Here is a 16,680-nt window from a genome sequence, read left to right as displayed (position 1 = left end):
ATTCAAAAGATATTTGAATAAGTTAATGAATAGAAAAGGTTTGGAGAGATGAGGGCCAATGAAGGGTGTGGACCTGAAATGTCAGCTTTCCTGCTCCTAAGATGCTGCTTCGCCTGCTGTGTTCATCCAGCTCCACACAGTTGGGACTAGTTTAATTTGGGAACATGGTCAGTGTGGAAAGGTTGGATTGTTTCCAAGCTGTATGGCCCTGTGACTCTATAAATCATTCCCTGCTCCTTTTATTCAATTAACTGACAGGCATTCTGTTCTTTCAGTGGCATGGGTTAGTGGGTGAGGTTTAGGGAAACTTTTAACAATGTTAGGAGCCAGGCTACTGTGTTGCAGAACAGAAATGGACTTTGGGCAGCCTGCCTGCGAATCCATCATCTAGTCACACTCCAACACAATTCTCAAACTGCACTGCAAATCTAAAATCTGCAAAAGAATATTAAAATCCAACCAATGTCATGCATAGGTCAGGTGTGCAGGTTGGAAGCTGCAAAAGTACACACTCCCCTGAAAATCTGAGCTCAAATTTATCATTACACCAAACAGCATGACTATCGTATGAATAATACGGTCTGCAGTCTTAATATTATACCACAAGGGGCACAGAATCCTTGCCAGAGCAAAAACTATCTTTCCTGAGTGTATTTTATTTCTTCCTTTTTTTCTCAGAGTTCTTCACTGTCGCTTAGTCAAAATCCTGGCTTTCCATGGCTCTCCCAATGCCACATGGACTACAGAAGTTCAAGAAGACAGTTCATCACTACCTTCTCCAGAAGAATTAGGGATAAGAAATAACCCAAAAATACCCACAACATAGTCACACATTTTATAAAATCTGTTCAGAGGGAAGTCAAATAACTTCTTTCTCAGTCTCTGCTAATGCTCATTTTCTGCTAATACTGAGCAAGTATTGCAAAAATGATCCATCTCATTTGCGAATATTTCCTTTCTCTTGCTATGGAGAAGTACCTAACTCTCACCCCTGGGGCACAGCTGTGACTGCAATTCACTGTGTAATAAATCACAGACACTAACCTACATTCTATAATTGTATACTAAAACACTTTGAAACACTAATGTAAAATGCCAGTGTATTTAATCTTCTGTTGCAAAAAGTGAATAGAGCTGAGGTTATATTTTTGTAATGTTTGCACAACTAAATTAAGTTTGTCATTGGAGTGTCACCTTAGCTGAGTTGACATTTGTGAACTAAATTATTCCGTATTCAGATCCTTCCTTGAGCACATAATTTGAGCAAACATTTGCGTGCAGTATAAAGGTGGGGGCTATATTGGAGGAGGTGCCATTTTTTGGAAGATATGTTAAATCAAGATGAGACTAGTCACGTCTTTTATTGTTTTTGGGACCAGGCTGGTATAAGGTGCTGTGTGTTTACCTCTAAGAAGAAACCACAAATGGGAACTCCTGGTCATCTGTAGGCTGAGATCCCATTGGGACATGATAAGGCACTATGTTAGTTCTTATTACCTTTAAGCATCAACAGATACAGTAATAATGAAACACATTTTGAGAGAAAAGAGGTATTCTTTTCTCCTGCATCAGGAAAGAAAATGCTTTAATACTTTAACCCATTGTCAGCAGAAAACAATCCAGAAAGAGAAATTGTATCAATTACGAGAGGATTAATATCACTCAATGCCCCCACATTAATTTCAGTCACCTCCTAGATATCACTGACGAGAAGGACCAACATCCAGTGAAATATTGGCACATTTTATAGACTTAGCTACAAACAAACAAGTCAAGACTGCTCAAAATTATTTAACAATTGACCAGAGACATACCATAGACAGGAGCTCTTAGAGGTTAGTCAAGGATTAACTGAGGGAATTAATGACTGTTCCCCAATATATGGGACTTCTCACTTTAATCATTTTACGGATCTGTTTTCTTGTAGCATGGAAGCAGACTGTTAGCAATTTAGTTAAGTGAAGAAGAAAACATAGCGCTTTGTATTATCTCGATACCTTTCATGCACTAAATTACTTGTCTTTTGAAGTGCAGTGGGTCTTTTATAGGCAAACACAGCAGTGATTCTTTGCCAGCAATGACTCTCAAAGTAGGGTCTGAAGAAGGGCCTAGGCCCGAAACGTCAGCCTTCCTGCTCCTCTGATGCTGCTTGGCCTGCTGTGTTCATGCAGCTCTACATCTTGTTATCTCATGACTCTCAAAGAATTGCCTGTTTAAGAGATGTCTCTATAAATCAACGCTGCCACAAAGATTATAATGAAGATGCCTGAACAGAATATTTCTGACGATAGCACTCGTACAAAATTAGCTGGAAATAATTTTTACGTTAATTAAGATTTCACTTCTATCATTTGTCATTCTGCACCTTAAATTATATTGCTTATAATAACAGGGAAAATCATCTGTTTGGGACCAGGAAATCTTTCTTTCTTTCAGCTTAAGCGTTAAACAGAGGTTTTAGAATCACGTTATTTTGTCTCATTGTCATTTCAATTCAGCTCAGACTGATTTACCTGATGACTGAAAGATTGTCAAATGGTAAACCACGGAGCTAAGTTAAACAATTTAAAAGGGTTATACTTAGATTATATTCATGAATCATGAACACTTTTGATTTCAACTGAGGACCAAAAGAATAAAAATAGTAGAACTTCATTTCAGGTCAGACATGTGCGCAAGATACTGAAGACTCAATTATTCTTATTAAGACCATATTTATGCATAAAAATAGAAAGATGCTCTTGCCCTTGAAACTGATACTCATTTTCTCCTCTCCAATTGTGTTATTATCTGAATATATCCTGATCAAACTTAGATAGATAGGAATTTGCTGCCACATTTCTCCACAGCCATTCACGAAGTCAGTACATTTACTGAAAATCAAGTCCTGCATGGGAGACTCATTAGACATTTCTTTATTTGTTTCTCTCTCACCCTACCTTTCCATGACCACTCTGGTTCCAAGCAACACTAGCTTTACAGGCTAGAAGACTGCAATACCTACAAGTTAAGAGCGTTGTGCTGTTGTGATATTCAGAACGGAAGCTCAAAGTTATCTTACAGCAGGGTGCGCTTGCCACATTACTAATGTGACAGTTAAGAAGCACAATATAACAGAATCAACAAATTATTATGGCGCAAGAATGCTTTCTTTCATTTAAAAAAATCACTTTTGTCCCTTATAAGTGCCAAAGCAGTTCATGTATAATGTGCATGTAATGCTGAAGTGAGGAAATGACATTGTTATGACAATGACGAGAAGTGGAGAACTAACAAAGCTGGAAAGAGAAAGTGACTTACCATCTGCATAGGGATGGATATAACCGAATATTCTGAGCCCATAGTTGGTCCATCTTGGTGCCACCGCCAACTTCTTGACCACAGTCCGTGTCTATAACAATATTATTAAATTCAGTGCAATCAGGAACCAAATAAAACCCAATTTAATTTCTTCCCATTTACAATTGACAATGATTAGTCCTCTTTTGGTGTTTACAAAAATGGAATATTAATCAGGTAAAGTGGTCTGTGTGAGGCAGCATTGTCAGAGTAGTATTTGTCAAGTAACAGCTAGATCTGTACTGCACTAAATACTTCCGCATTTTGAAAGGACAATAATCACATAACTATAATTTCAATCAATTTTGAGTTAATTTCCTCATCCTCTCAACCTAGAATTAAAGCAGGCAAGCAATTCAAGGCAAGATAAAATGTACTTGCATTTCCAGGAGATTAGTACTTTTCTCACCACCCCAGTCTACTTAGATGGTTTTTGATGTTCAGTTTGCTAACTTTTCTTGCTTCCTTTCCTGTCCAAACGTTGTTCTTTTTCACCAGTACTCTTGGTTACATAGGAAGAGAGGCCACTCAGTCAAGTGACAGTGGCAGATTCAATTCAGATCTTCAAAGGAATATTGGAAAAAATCTGAAGCAAAGAAAATTGCAAGACTTCTAGGAAAATGTGTTGCATATGGAAGAACAGCACTCCTCTTCCAAAGAGCTGGCAGGGGCAAGATGTGCCAAATGGTCACCTTCAGAGTTGTTATTATTCTATCATTCTGCAAAATGAAATTTTCTTAGCACTACTGAACAAATTGAAATCAGGTATCAAAAATCAAATCTCTTAGGTAATAAAGTCCAGGAATAGGTGCAAGACAGTACTGTAGAGGTGCATACTTTAGAATTGCTTAGAAAAGTTAGATGCAAAACTCGTTAAGTTTTTGCTATGCTTTGAATGGCCTTTTCACCACTATGAATTAACTTTTTAGTGGAATGCTATGCTACCTCATAGAGTTCAAACTGTCAAATAAAGGAATGTTTAGCAGCAAGGTTTGTTGTTTATGTGGCAAAATATTCTTTCTGGAGTTGGCACAGTAGTTAGCACTGCTGCCTCACAGCACCAGGAACCCAGGTTCAATTCCACCCTTGGACAGCTGCCAATGTGTGGAATTTGCATTCTCCCTGTGTCTGTGTAGGTTTCCTCCCACAGTCTAAAGGTGTGCAGGTGAATTGGCCATGCTAAATTGTCCATAGTGAGCAGGGTAGGTAGATTAGCTGTGGGAAATGCAAGGTTACAGGGAAAGGGAAGGGGGCTGGGTCTTTGTAGTAGGCTGGTGTGGACTTGATGGGCCAAATGGCCTATTTCCACACTGTAGGGATTCGATCTAACAGTTCAGAGGATAAATACATTGTAGTGCATTATAATACACAGTGTAAATTTAGAAATGAATTTACTTATTTTCATACACTATAGAACAAATCTAGAAGTAAACCTTCAAATTATAATGGCTACAAACATTATTCAAGCTGTATTGAAATTCATTTTTACTTTTTATTCACTCATTGGATGTGTGCATCTATTGGTAGGCCAGCATTTACTGTTTTTTCTTTTTCCTGTTTTGTCCTGGAGGATTGACCATCATTTTGTCGTGGGACTGCATTCATCCAAGCAAATGGGAAGTTGTTGGATATTTTTATAATTCTTAACTGCATGGAAGTTTTTTTTCAGGCAATGAATCAAGTTAAGTAAGATTAAATAATTTCACTTAAAATAATTCCAGTTGCAAAATCTGTTATAATAAGCCATTTACTCAAAGCATATGGCATTGATGCAAGATTATTTCGGTATCTTTTGGTGTAAGATCATGAATCTGAGGATGTTTCTTATCTTTATGAACGATTCAAGACCATTGGTTCAAGATTCAAGACATTCTTGAATCAACAAAGATTAAAAAAGGGAGGTTGCAGCAACAATAATTTGAAAATGTTCCAGTAATGTCATCTGACTGCAAATTATTGTTCCCAACATCTTCATACTGGCTTAGGTACAGTAGACACTCACATGTGGAAAGAGAGGGAAATGAATATTTTTCCTGAGCTGATCAACAGAGTCTCCACACCAGTCTTCAAATATGTGCAAATTTGCTTGTCCCATGAACTGCATAAAAGAGACAAATTAAATGCATTGATTAGTGCGGAGTACAGTGTTCATATTCTTATATCCTCATTAATTTGATTTGAATAGTGAAAAGTATCTCTGTTTACGGCATTCTATTTCTTCTGCTGACAATCTAGGCTGACATTTCTGGACTGTTTTGAAAGAAAGCTACAGGATTAGAGCGATTATCTTCTAACTGAGATGATGAACAAACATTCTAGATGACTGTTCATTGGGACATAAAAGAATGAGTGCAGAGTTTCCTTAGGATCCTGGTCAAAATTCACCCCACAACCAGCCCATTAATTGGCTGCTCATCTCAATGTCTTTTATGGGACTTTGCAGTATGGAAATCATTTGCCATATTAATTTATCTACTAGCAATCTCGAAAGCTGTTTATTATTTATAAAATACTTTTAGACAGTGTGACATTGAGAAAGCTACTATATATATACACAAGTATATGTGGTTTTGATAGCAAAACATTTTTGGGCTTCCTTCGGTCAGCGTTATAAATACTACACGAATATAGGCTGGTTCACTTTTTCTTTCTAATTCACATGATCACAGAAACCAAGAATTTATATGCATTCAGGAGAGTCACTGTGATATTGAAGGGGCTTGGAAATTGGACAAGCTTGAACAACAGCCCTAAGAGAGCATCATACAGTCAAACAGCAACAAGTTTTAAAAGAACACCAAACTGGAAATGAGGCAGTCAATTGTGAGAGTTTTGTGCTGGAGAGCGGGAAAGAAACGTTCAGAAATTTTACTTGATAGTTTGTACAAGATCTGATGTGATCGTTTAGCTGGGGATGACGAAAGAGAGTTGGTTCAGAAGATCTTTATGAAGTAGTTCCTGACAGCAAGCGTCCAGCTTGTGGATGAGATATGCTTGAAGGAAGGTGGGAGTAGCGATAGACAGAAAGCAAATAAAGTCAGGGCTCAGGGTTACATTGGGAAATGGTATCCACAACCAAGAACCTAGCCTATGTAAAGGTCTTGGGAGGCACAGTGGCACAGTGCTTAGCACAGCTGCCTTGCAGCATCAGGGAACTGGGTTCAATTCCAACCTTGGATGACTGCCTCTGTGGAGATTGCACATTGTTTGCGCAGGTTTCCTCTGGGTGCTCTGGTTTCCTCCCACAGGCCAAAGATGTACAGCTTAGGTGGATTGGGCATGCTAAATTGCCCATCGTGGAAAGGCATATATAGGCTAAGTGGGTTAGCCATTACAGGGGTGTGTTTGGGAGGATGCTCTTTGGATGGTTGGTGTGGACTCAATGAGTCAAATGGCCTGCTTCCACACTGTACAGATTCTTGATTATTTTCATGTAAAGGTACACATGAACTGGAAACATATAGGCAAATCTCCAACGGCTGTTAGTGAGCAAAATATTGCTTATCAATATGCTACATGACAAAATAACTGAATGAATCTGTATATATGATCTGCAATGTATCCTTGACATCAATTCAGTAATCAGAAAGAATTCTTTTGTCGAGGTAAGTCTGGATTTTGGGATGGGGAAGCAAAGGAAGGACTCCCCAGAACAAGTCAGAGTAGAATTAGAAATAAGAGCCCAAAAAGACAAGTTTTTGTTTATTTTACATTTTAACAGCGAATTGCAATTTTTAAAAAATCTGATGCCAAAGCATGCCTGTTATTATATTATCTTGTCTGGAAATCTAGGCATGGATCAAAAGAAGGAATAGGTACGTGGGGAGAAGATGGAAGATGGGGTGAAAAAAACCTCAATCAACAAAGTATGGCCACTCTAGGAAAATGCAGTCAATAATACTTTTGTGCGGAGGGTATGATTCCAAAGTTTGCGAGCAATGCAGTGAATAACAAACAGCACAGTAGCAGACCTCAGGAAAACACAGACTCATAGCATAGCCTCGCAGATGTGATTTAACATGCTTAAGAATGAACAACCTGGCGATGCGACATCATTTAAATTGTCCTAATTCGAGGTGGTGGGAAGTGCAAGATCAGAGACAGTAGGGGCACATGTGCAGAAATCTTTAAAGGTGTCAGGACAAGTTGGGAAAACTGTTCTGAAAGCACAGTGTAGACTTGCTTTTGCGAATTGGCAGCACAGTGGCTAGCAATGCTGCCTAACAACATCAGGAACTCAGGTTCGATTCCAGCCTTGGGTGACTGCCTGTGTGGAGTTTGCACATTCTCTCCGTGTCTATGTGGGTTTTCTCCGGGTGCTCTGGTTTCCTCCCATAGTTCAAAGAGGAACAGGCTATGTGGATTGGCCATGTTAAATTGCCAGTAGTGTTCAGGGATGTGTAGATTAGGTGGATTATACGGGGCATGGGCCTGGGTGGGACGTTCTGAGTGTCGGTGTGGACTTGTCGAGCTGAACGACCTGTTTCCATGCTGTAGGGATATTATAAATTGATCCACCGAACCTAAAAACAAGGAAACCACGCTGAAGTTTTAGAAATTTGTGGTTAGGCCTCAGCTGAACTACTACAAACACAACAAGGCTGTCAAAGACCTGGAGAGGTTAGAGGAAGGCTTGCCAAGATTACATAATAAATGAGGGGTTAAGGCATCTGGATAGACAGGGAGAAGCTGCGACTGTTCTCTTTAGAGAAGGTTAAGGGTAGACCTTAGACATGAGTTCAAAATTGAAGGACTGTACTGTTAAGGTTTGGAATGAACCGAGTGAAAGGATATCAGATTCTGAGGATGTCAGAGTTAACAGATCCCACAGGAATCTGTACAATTTGACATGTAACTGAAAAGTATTACGTGCAAAGATTGAGGTGTGGGAATAAATTGTACAGTTGTGGGAATAAATAGTATAGTTCTATCAAACAGCCATCACAAGCATGGAAGGTCAAATGTGCTGAAAGACTAACTGATTCTATTCTAACAATGGAGTGTCCCACAGATAGTCACAAAATGTTACAAGAGACCAACTGGGTAACATTGAGCAGAGCCTTTGATTACTATTTTCAACAAATGCTTGCAAAACTGACGAATCTTTTCCTACATTAATATATTCTAATCAATGAGTCCAGATAAAAGTGTTCAAAATTGAAAAAGCTGTCATCACTGTGCAACTTTTGTCATATCCACAGATCATTACTCTGAAATACTTACAGACATAGAACATAAAATACAAAAAAAAGAGTACTGTCCAGAAACAGGCCCTTTGTGCCAGCCTTGATGCTATTCTAAACTAATCCCATCTGCCTGCACATGGTCCAAATCTCTCTATTATCTGCCTGTTCACAGTCTGTCTAAATGCCTCATAAATTTAGCTATGTATCTGCTTCTACCACAACCGCTGGTAGCACCCGGGCACCCTACCACCCTCTGAGTCAAAATCTTTTCTTACACACCTCTTTTAAACTTTTCCCACTCTCACCTTAAACCTATGACCCCTTGTATTTGACATTTCTATTCTGGGAAAAAAGATTCCCACAATCCACTCTATCCACGTCTCTCATAATTTTATATATTCTGTCAGGTCACCTCTCAGCAACCTGCACTCCAGCAAAAACAACTCAAGTTTGTCCAACCTCTCTTTACGGCTAATACACATCAATCCAGGCAGCATCCTGGTTAAACCTCTTTTGCGCTCTCTCCAAAGCCTCCACATCCTTCCTATAGTGTGGCGACCAGAACTGCACACAATACTCCAAATGCGGCCGAACTAAAATCTTATACAGTTGCAACATGACTTGCTAACGTTTATACTCGGTGCCCCAACTGATGAAGGCAAGCACGCTGTACACCTTCTTTACCACTTTATCTACTTATGTTGCCACCTTCAAGGAATTATGCCCTTACATCATTCTATATATCAATGTTCCCAAGCATCCTGCCATTCACTGTATACTTTTTTCTTGCATTTGACCTCCAAAAATGATCTTTTAATTCCAAATAAAAGGACTGATAGCTATAACATGACAGTAGATACAAACTCTGATTGCCTGGCAGAGTCCTGTGTGGACCCATGGAATGTCACCCCTGTACATACTTACAGAAGCTTCAAATGAAATGACTGAACTAGAAGAGGTAATGACAGGCTGAAGACTCAAACTTCTTTACAGCATGAGGCCATCTCTTGCAGCAATGCTTGTGTATTATGCTTCTAGGGACATACAAAAAAAGGTTTAAAAATCAGTGAAGTCCAACACTATTTTAGTGTATTTTAGGATACTGATATTTTAATGTGTGGATTAGTGTGCTATGAAGGTCACAGCTTTGAGAATAGCCATCAAACACTCCTGTGCTGCAGGTCAAGACAGAGAAAAAATCTCCAAGTGCTCCTATCCAACACGATCAAAAAGCAACTGTTGTCCAGATGTGAGGTGAGAGTAACAACCCTTGAAATCAAGGCTGCATTCGATCAAGTGTGGCAGCAAGGAGCAAACTCACCGTTGGTTGGAATCATACGTGACACATAGGAAGATGGTTGTGCTTGTGGGAGGTCAATCATCTCAGCTCCAGGACATCTCTGCAGAAGTTCCTCAGGGTAGTGTCCTCGGCCCAACATCTTCAGCTGCTTCATCAATGACCTTCCCTCTATTCTGAGGTCAAAAGTGGGGATGTTCGCTGATGATTGAGCAATGCTCAGTACCATTTGTGACTCCTCAGATACTGAAGCAGTCCGTGTTCAAATGCAACAAGATCTGGATGATATCTAGGCTTGGGCTGACAAGTAGCAAGTGACATTCATGCCACATAAATGCCAGGCTATGACCATCATCAATATGAGACAATCTAACCACTGTCCCTTGACATTCAATGGCGTTGCCATTATTGAATGCCCCGCTATCAACATCCTGGGGATTACCACTGACCAGAAACTCAACTGGACTTACCACATTAACACAGTGGTTACAAGAGCAGGCCAGAAGTTGGGAAAACTGCGGCGAGTAACCCACGTCCTGACTCCTCAAAGCCTGTCTACCATCTACAAGGCCCAAGTCAGGACATTGATGGAACACTCCCCATTTGCCTGGATGAGTGCAGCCCCAACAACACTCAAGCAGCTTGACACCATCTAGGGCAAAGCAGCCTGTTTGATTGGCACAACATCCACAAGCATTTACTCCCTCCACACCGATGTCAGGAGCAGCAGTGTGTACTATCTACAAGATGCACTGCAGAAATTCATCAAAGATCCTCAGACAGCACCTTGCAAACCCACAACCTCTTCCATCTCGAAGGACAAGATGGCATCAGATATATGGGAACACCACCACTTCCAAGTTGTTCTCTAAGTCACTCACCATCCTTACATGGAAATATATCACCATTCCTTCACTGTCGCTGGGTCAAAATCCTGGAATTCCCTCCCTAATAGCATTGCGGGTCAACCCATAGCAGAAAGATTGCAGCAGTTCAAGAAGGCAGCTCACCACCACGTTTTCAAGGGCAACGAGGGATGGGCAAGAAATACTGACCAGTCAGCGATGCCCATATCCCACAAATGAATAGAAAGAAAAAACTATCACCATCAATGCTGGTGGTAACATAATTGTAAGGGCCACAATATTCTACTGCTTGCATTTCATGAATGTCTCTGGGACTGTTCTATATATCTTTTTTTGAAAAGAACTTCTGCTTTTCTTGGACCAGTTCTTATATCCAATCCATGCACGTGTATTGCATTATTTCTATGCATGTTTAGCAAATGGTAAAAACACCTCTGTTGACAATTCGAGAAAGCTTGGTTAAATTGATCCCTTTTAAAGCATAAATTCATTTGTTCCACAAGAAAGGTTATCCACAAGGGGTGATACGGAGGGGCAGGATTCTCTTTGGTTTAACCTTGTTGTGACCAACTGAAGGGGATGGGTGAATTAAGAAGGATAGCTAGTTTATCCCTCCTCACCAGCAGCTTTACCATCTGGGGTATCCAGTCAGAAACTACAGCAAATTGGGGATCCTCATTTTAGGCCTTCCTACATTGTTGACCACTGGAATGGATGCCTGTGAATTCTATGAACTTTCTGGAATTTTGAGACAAATCCCAACATAGGACAAATACCTTCACATATTCAGGTGCCTTGGAAGCTAACATTTTTAAACACCTCCTAAAACCTCTTTCAGTTTAAAGATCTCTCCACTACTCTTCTTCAATGTCCAAATTTAATTCATTCTCCATTGTTGCTCTTACAGAAGATTTTGCATTTTCTCATGGAATATCTCTAGATCTTTTGATTTGCATCTTAAAATTTCTAACATGCACAACATTTTGCCCATGTATGAGATTTCACTCAACAAGACTGAAAAAATGCTGCCTGCCAATGCACACCAGTCACAAAATAATTTATTTTACTTACATTTTTGAAACTTTTAAATGTTTGGCTATTAGACCAGATTCTTGTACATTGACATCTGTTAGAAGCTGGTAGTATTGTCACTAATATCAACTGAATTACTCCATAGCACTGCATAGGTGAAATGAAAAACTGGATCTACAATTTTGCTGCCAGGGTAAGGAAGCCAAAAGCAAACAGCTAATTTTTGAAAGTTCATCACCTATACTAAAGCAGCTTAAAAAGAAACACAGGTAATTTATCTTTCTCAGTCATGTTTCTCACAGTACAACATGTTAAGTGCATATCAATGCCAGATTTTAATTTTAAAGAATGCTCACAGCTCTTTAGCAGAGACACGCGATCGTAGGACAAGGGAAAGATCTTAGAAAAGTCACCTCTGGCTGTTCAAGGTAGGACAAGATCAACTCGCTACACAAATTTTGTCTGAGACCGAGAGAGAAAGGGGATGGAGACAGACAGAGAGAGAGAGAGAGAGAGTTTAGAGAGTGGGAGGGAAATTAAGATTTTGGAAAATATACAGAAAGGATAGAATAAAATGCATTAAGTGTTCACACATTTTATAAGAATGACAGCTTAGCAATGAAAAAGTGACTTATTTTTACTTTCCAATTAGAGTAAATCTGGAATAACACACACTATACTACTTCAGTGCTCAAAAGCAAGTTGCAGTTTTTTCTATGCCTGACAATTGTAAGAAACCTGGGTTGACCTCACAGCTTCCATTTCTGACATGTCATATTACATAGATTCAACTGCCAGCATCTGTCATGAATTGCTAGTTTAGTCTTGGATTATTCCACACACATTATTACATCATTCAACTTGCATCCATTGTAAATCACTTTACAGTGATTAACAACAGTAAGGAACCTCCTGCTGAAGTCTGTCAGACACTCTGCTGATAATTCCTAAGGTGTCTTCACAATCAGTGTAATCTTGCAAAGAGTAAAGTAAAAGAAATTTAACAAAATCAACAACAGCTTTCGATGGTCAACAGATATTCCTACCCCCTCATTTTTTTTGAAACACATAAACAGCATCATAGTAAAATATGATGAGTATCTAATTTCCAACACAGCTGCCAAACATTCTCAGGCAGAGGTAATCCAGTTTTCAAAACTTCACTGAATTATACTTTGTTTTTCTTCAAAGATCATGCACTTTATAAACGATGTAGTGCAAATATATTCAGTCAACACAGTTGGCACTCGTACACCACTCTGGTCACGTAGTTATATGAAACTCTTGCACTTGCTACTTTCATTGTCTGAGGTATGTAAGTATCTGCTACATAGATTCAATCAAAAGGACTTCCTAAATTGTATAATAATTTCAGATGCTACTTGAAATAGGTACTGCATAGGATAAATCCACCATTTGCAGGTATTTTTACTATTGGATTTGTTGACAGCTGCTTTGCTAACAACATTGAAATCTCTGGACAAAACTAAATGGTGAAACAAATTGCTAAATCTTCTGTAAAACCATAAAGCACAACCATTATTCCTGGAAAATAAAGACTGGTGAAAGTTTTGCGTAAATGTTGCATTTGGTCTTACCAGAACTTAGAAAGGTATAGAAAGATTAGCACAGGAACGTTTCAATAGCTGAAAATTGAATTCTAATGTGTAGTTCAGCTGATTTCTGACACAGAGCCAAACAGCTGTTTGTGGAAGAGATGAGGGAGAAAAGAAAACATTAACTTGTAATTCAATAGCACTTTTCACCTTCTGGAAGATATGGGAATTCTTTCTAAAGCAGCTTAACGCAGAAGTGTTATGGTGCAGAAGAACCATTGTGTCTACACTAGCCCTCTAAGCATTTTGACTTATTGCTAATCGGCTGCCCTTCCCCATACCCCTACACATTGTTTCTATTTGACTAACTATCAAGCGCCCTCTTCCATGCTTCAATTATAAGTCCTTTTCCAGCACACTTCCAGACAGAGTATACCCTACCCTAAATATTTGCTGCATGAAAAAGATTTTCTAACCTCACACTTACTTCTTTTTCAAAACAATTTAAAGCTGTGTCTCTCAGTTCTTGATTGTTTTATGAGAGAGAGCAGTTTCTCAATTTCAACTCTGTTCAGGTCAGTCGTGATTTTGATTCTTTTATCAAATTTTCTTCCATGCTTCTACTCACTAAAGGAAACAGTCCCAACTTCTGCAATGTATTTCATAATTGAAATTTTCCATCCCTGAATCATTCTTGTAAACTGCTTCTGCATCTGCATCCTCTCCAATAAAGTGTAGCACCTGAATCTGTACACAACACTCCAACTGAGGTCTGGCTAATGCTATATAGAAGTTCAGCATAACTATTTTGTTTTTGTACTCTATGCCCCAAAAAGGATACCTAGAATACTGTGTGATTATTAACAATTCTCTACCTGCACGGCCACTTTTAATGACTAATGCACGTAAAACAGCCAGGTCTTTATGCTCCTACATGCCTTCTAAATTATTTCTTTAAAATAAATTCCTTATTTCATAATGTCTCTCCATCTTCTTTATCAAAAAATGCATCATCTCACACTTGTCCACATTGACCTTTATCTGCCACCTGTCTGTCCTCTCCATGAACTTGGTTATACCCTTCTGAAGTTCAACACTGTCCTTCTTACAGATTACAATGGTCCCAACTCACAAACAAACTTCTAAAATGATCTCTACACACCAAGTTCTAATTCAATATAAGCGAAAGTAAGGCTCCCAAAACTGACTCAAGGAACACCAACCAACCTCCCTACAGTTCAGAAAATACCCATTAACCATCAGCCCGCTACCTGTTCTTCATCCAATTTGTACGCATGTTGTTACTGATCCTTTTAATCTGTGAGTATTGTGTGGTACAGTCCAAGCACTTTCTGGATGTCCATGCACTCCACATCAACAGCTTTGATCTCAGGAATTCTCTCTATTACCTCTTCAAAAACAGCAACAAGTTAGTTGGCCATGAGTTTTCCCCTAAGAAATTCATGCCAGTTCTTCCTTAGTAACCCTATTTTCTCATTTTTCAATACTTAATTTTGGATATTTCCCCAGCACCAAAGTTAAACTAACAGACCTCTAATTGTAGAAATAAAAACAAAGTTGCTGGAAAAGCTCAGCAGGTCTGGCAGCATCTGTGAAGGAAAAAACAGAGTTAACATTTCGGGTCCGGTGACCCTTCCTCAGAACTCTGTAATCGTAGGGCTTATCTTTACAACCTTAATGTTTGCAATTCTCCAGACCTTTGGCACTGCCCTGGAATCCAGGGAAGATTGAAAGATTAATGTCAGTGTATCTGCAAATTCCACTCCCACTTCCTTTAATAAGCTTGGATGCATCTCGTCCAGTCCCAGTACATTATTAACTTTAGTATTGACAACTTATTCAATGTCAGCTCTTTATTAACATTATACATTATCTACACATCAACCGAGATCCTGGAAGTGGGAAGTGGCAAATAGTTTATAAATTAGTTAATTTCTGAAAGCGTTAACTGACATCTTATGATAAGCTCCATTGATCAGGACTTAAAGGACCATTCCGGTCTGTGTGTTGTACTTTGATTCCATTTCAATGCTAATCAATGCAACTCAGCAGGATGCCTACTCTTCAATATAAACTGATGGTTTACAAGTAGCTTTCATGTAATTCTGATGTAGTGTAACTAGCTTTTGAGTTCCATATAAATGATAAGATGCAGGAACACAAGTATTCACCTAGTTCATCAAGCATGCCCCAACATGCAATCAGATCATGGCTGACTTGATAACCTTCAAACCCAATTTTCTGCCTTTTACCTACAAATCTTGATTCTCTTCCTGATTAAAAATCTGTCTGTCATAGCATTGAACATATTTAAAGAACCTAGCGTTCACAGCCCTCCTTTGTAAAGAATTTCCGAGACACACTACTCTCTCTATTCTTTCTTTTCCTGTCTGAAAAGAGAGAAACCCCTTACTCTGAAATTATGCCCACTGATCCTCGATTCTCTCACAACAGGAAACAATTTTTCTGCATCCACCCAGTAAAATCCCAAAAGAATCATATATGTTTCATGAAGATTGCCTCTCATTCTTCTAAATTCCATTGAGTACAGGCCCAATCTACTCAACCTGTCCTCCTAAGATAGTTCCTCCATACCCAAGGTCAGCTTTCTGGACTGCCTCCAAAACCAGAACATCCTTCCTTAGATAAGGGGACCAAATCTGTTCACGGTGTAGTCTAAAAGCTTTCAGCCAGCAGTTGAAGTTCCTCGACAATTCATTGCAAGAATGACCAGAAAGATAACCAAGAACCAGAGGCGGAAGAGGAGATGCCTCTGAGGTGCCTTATATTGGAAATTATTTCTTTTTTTACATAGGTCACATGGCATCTCAGGCCATCTTAGTTTGTCCACTAAGAATGATTCAGACAGAAGGCTGCAGGTAGATAAAGATTTCATCCTGAACCAGTAAGGAGGAATATAGCTATGCAGGGAGAAAGTAAGTGACATTTTGATGCAGCTCATAGTCTGCAACATGGGAACTGCATGAGTAAAATTGCCATGTCTTCGGAAGCAGAAGCCAGGAAATTTCTCGCTTTGTTCTAAGTCCAATGACTTTCTTCAGAACTTACACAATAGATGCCATTGGCAAACCATCGAGGTTTTGGAGACTTTCACCTTGTAAGTACTTTTCTACTCTTGCTTTAATCTTGATGTCTGTTAATAACTTCACATTTTTTAAATTTTTGATTCATTCATGAGATAAGGGCATCGCCGGCTAGGCCAGCATTCATTGCCCATCCCTAATTGCCCAGAGGACAGTTAAGAGTCAAACACATTGCTGTGGGTCCAGAATCACATGTAGACCCGACTATGTAAGGATGGCATTTTTCTTCCCTAAAGGATGTTAGTGAGCCTGATGGTATTTTCTGATAATTGGCAATGG

At 39.2% G+C, this 16,680-nt stretch overlaps 1 protein-coding gene across 4 annotated transcripts in view; it reads right to left on the bottom strand.

Annotated features, from left to right (window-relative positions):
• b4galnt3b (beta-1,4-N-acetyl-galactosaminyl transferase 3b) overlaps window positions 1-16,680 on the bottom strand; it is a 174,587-nt gene that overhangs the window by 57,672 nt on the left and 100,235 nt on the right. For all 4 annotated transcript variants that reach the window (XM_048549108.2, XM_048549110.2, XM_048549107.2 and 1 more), the window contains 2 exons: window positions 5,342-5,437; window positions 3,301-3,391 (listed from right to left, as the gene is read on the bottom strand). In XM_048549108.2, coding sequence (XP_048405065.1) covers window positions 3,301-3,391; window positions 5,342-5,437 — 187 coding nt within the window. The remainder of the gene's footprint in view (window positions 1-3,300; window positions 3,392-5,341; window positions 5,438-16,680) is intronic.

This window comes from Stegostoma tigrinum, chromosome 18, assembly GCF_030684315.1.
Source record: "Stegostoma tigrinum isolate sSteTig4 chromosome 18, sSteTig4.hap1, whole genome shotgun sequence".
Taxonomy (NCBI): domain Eukaryota; kingdom Metazoa; phylum Chordata; class Chondrichthyes; order Orectolobiformes; family Stegostomatidae; genus Stegostoma; species Stegostoma tigrinum.
The sequence above is the reverse complement of the archived record's forward strand: the minus strand, read 5'-3'. Positions and strand labels throughout refer to the sequence as shown.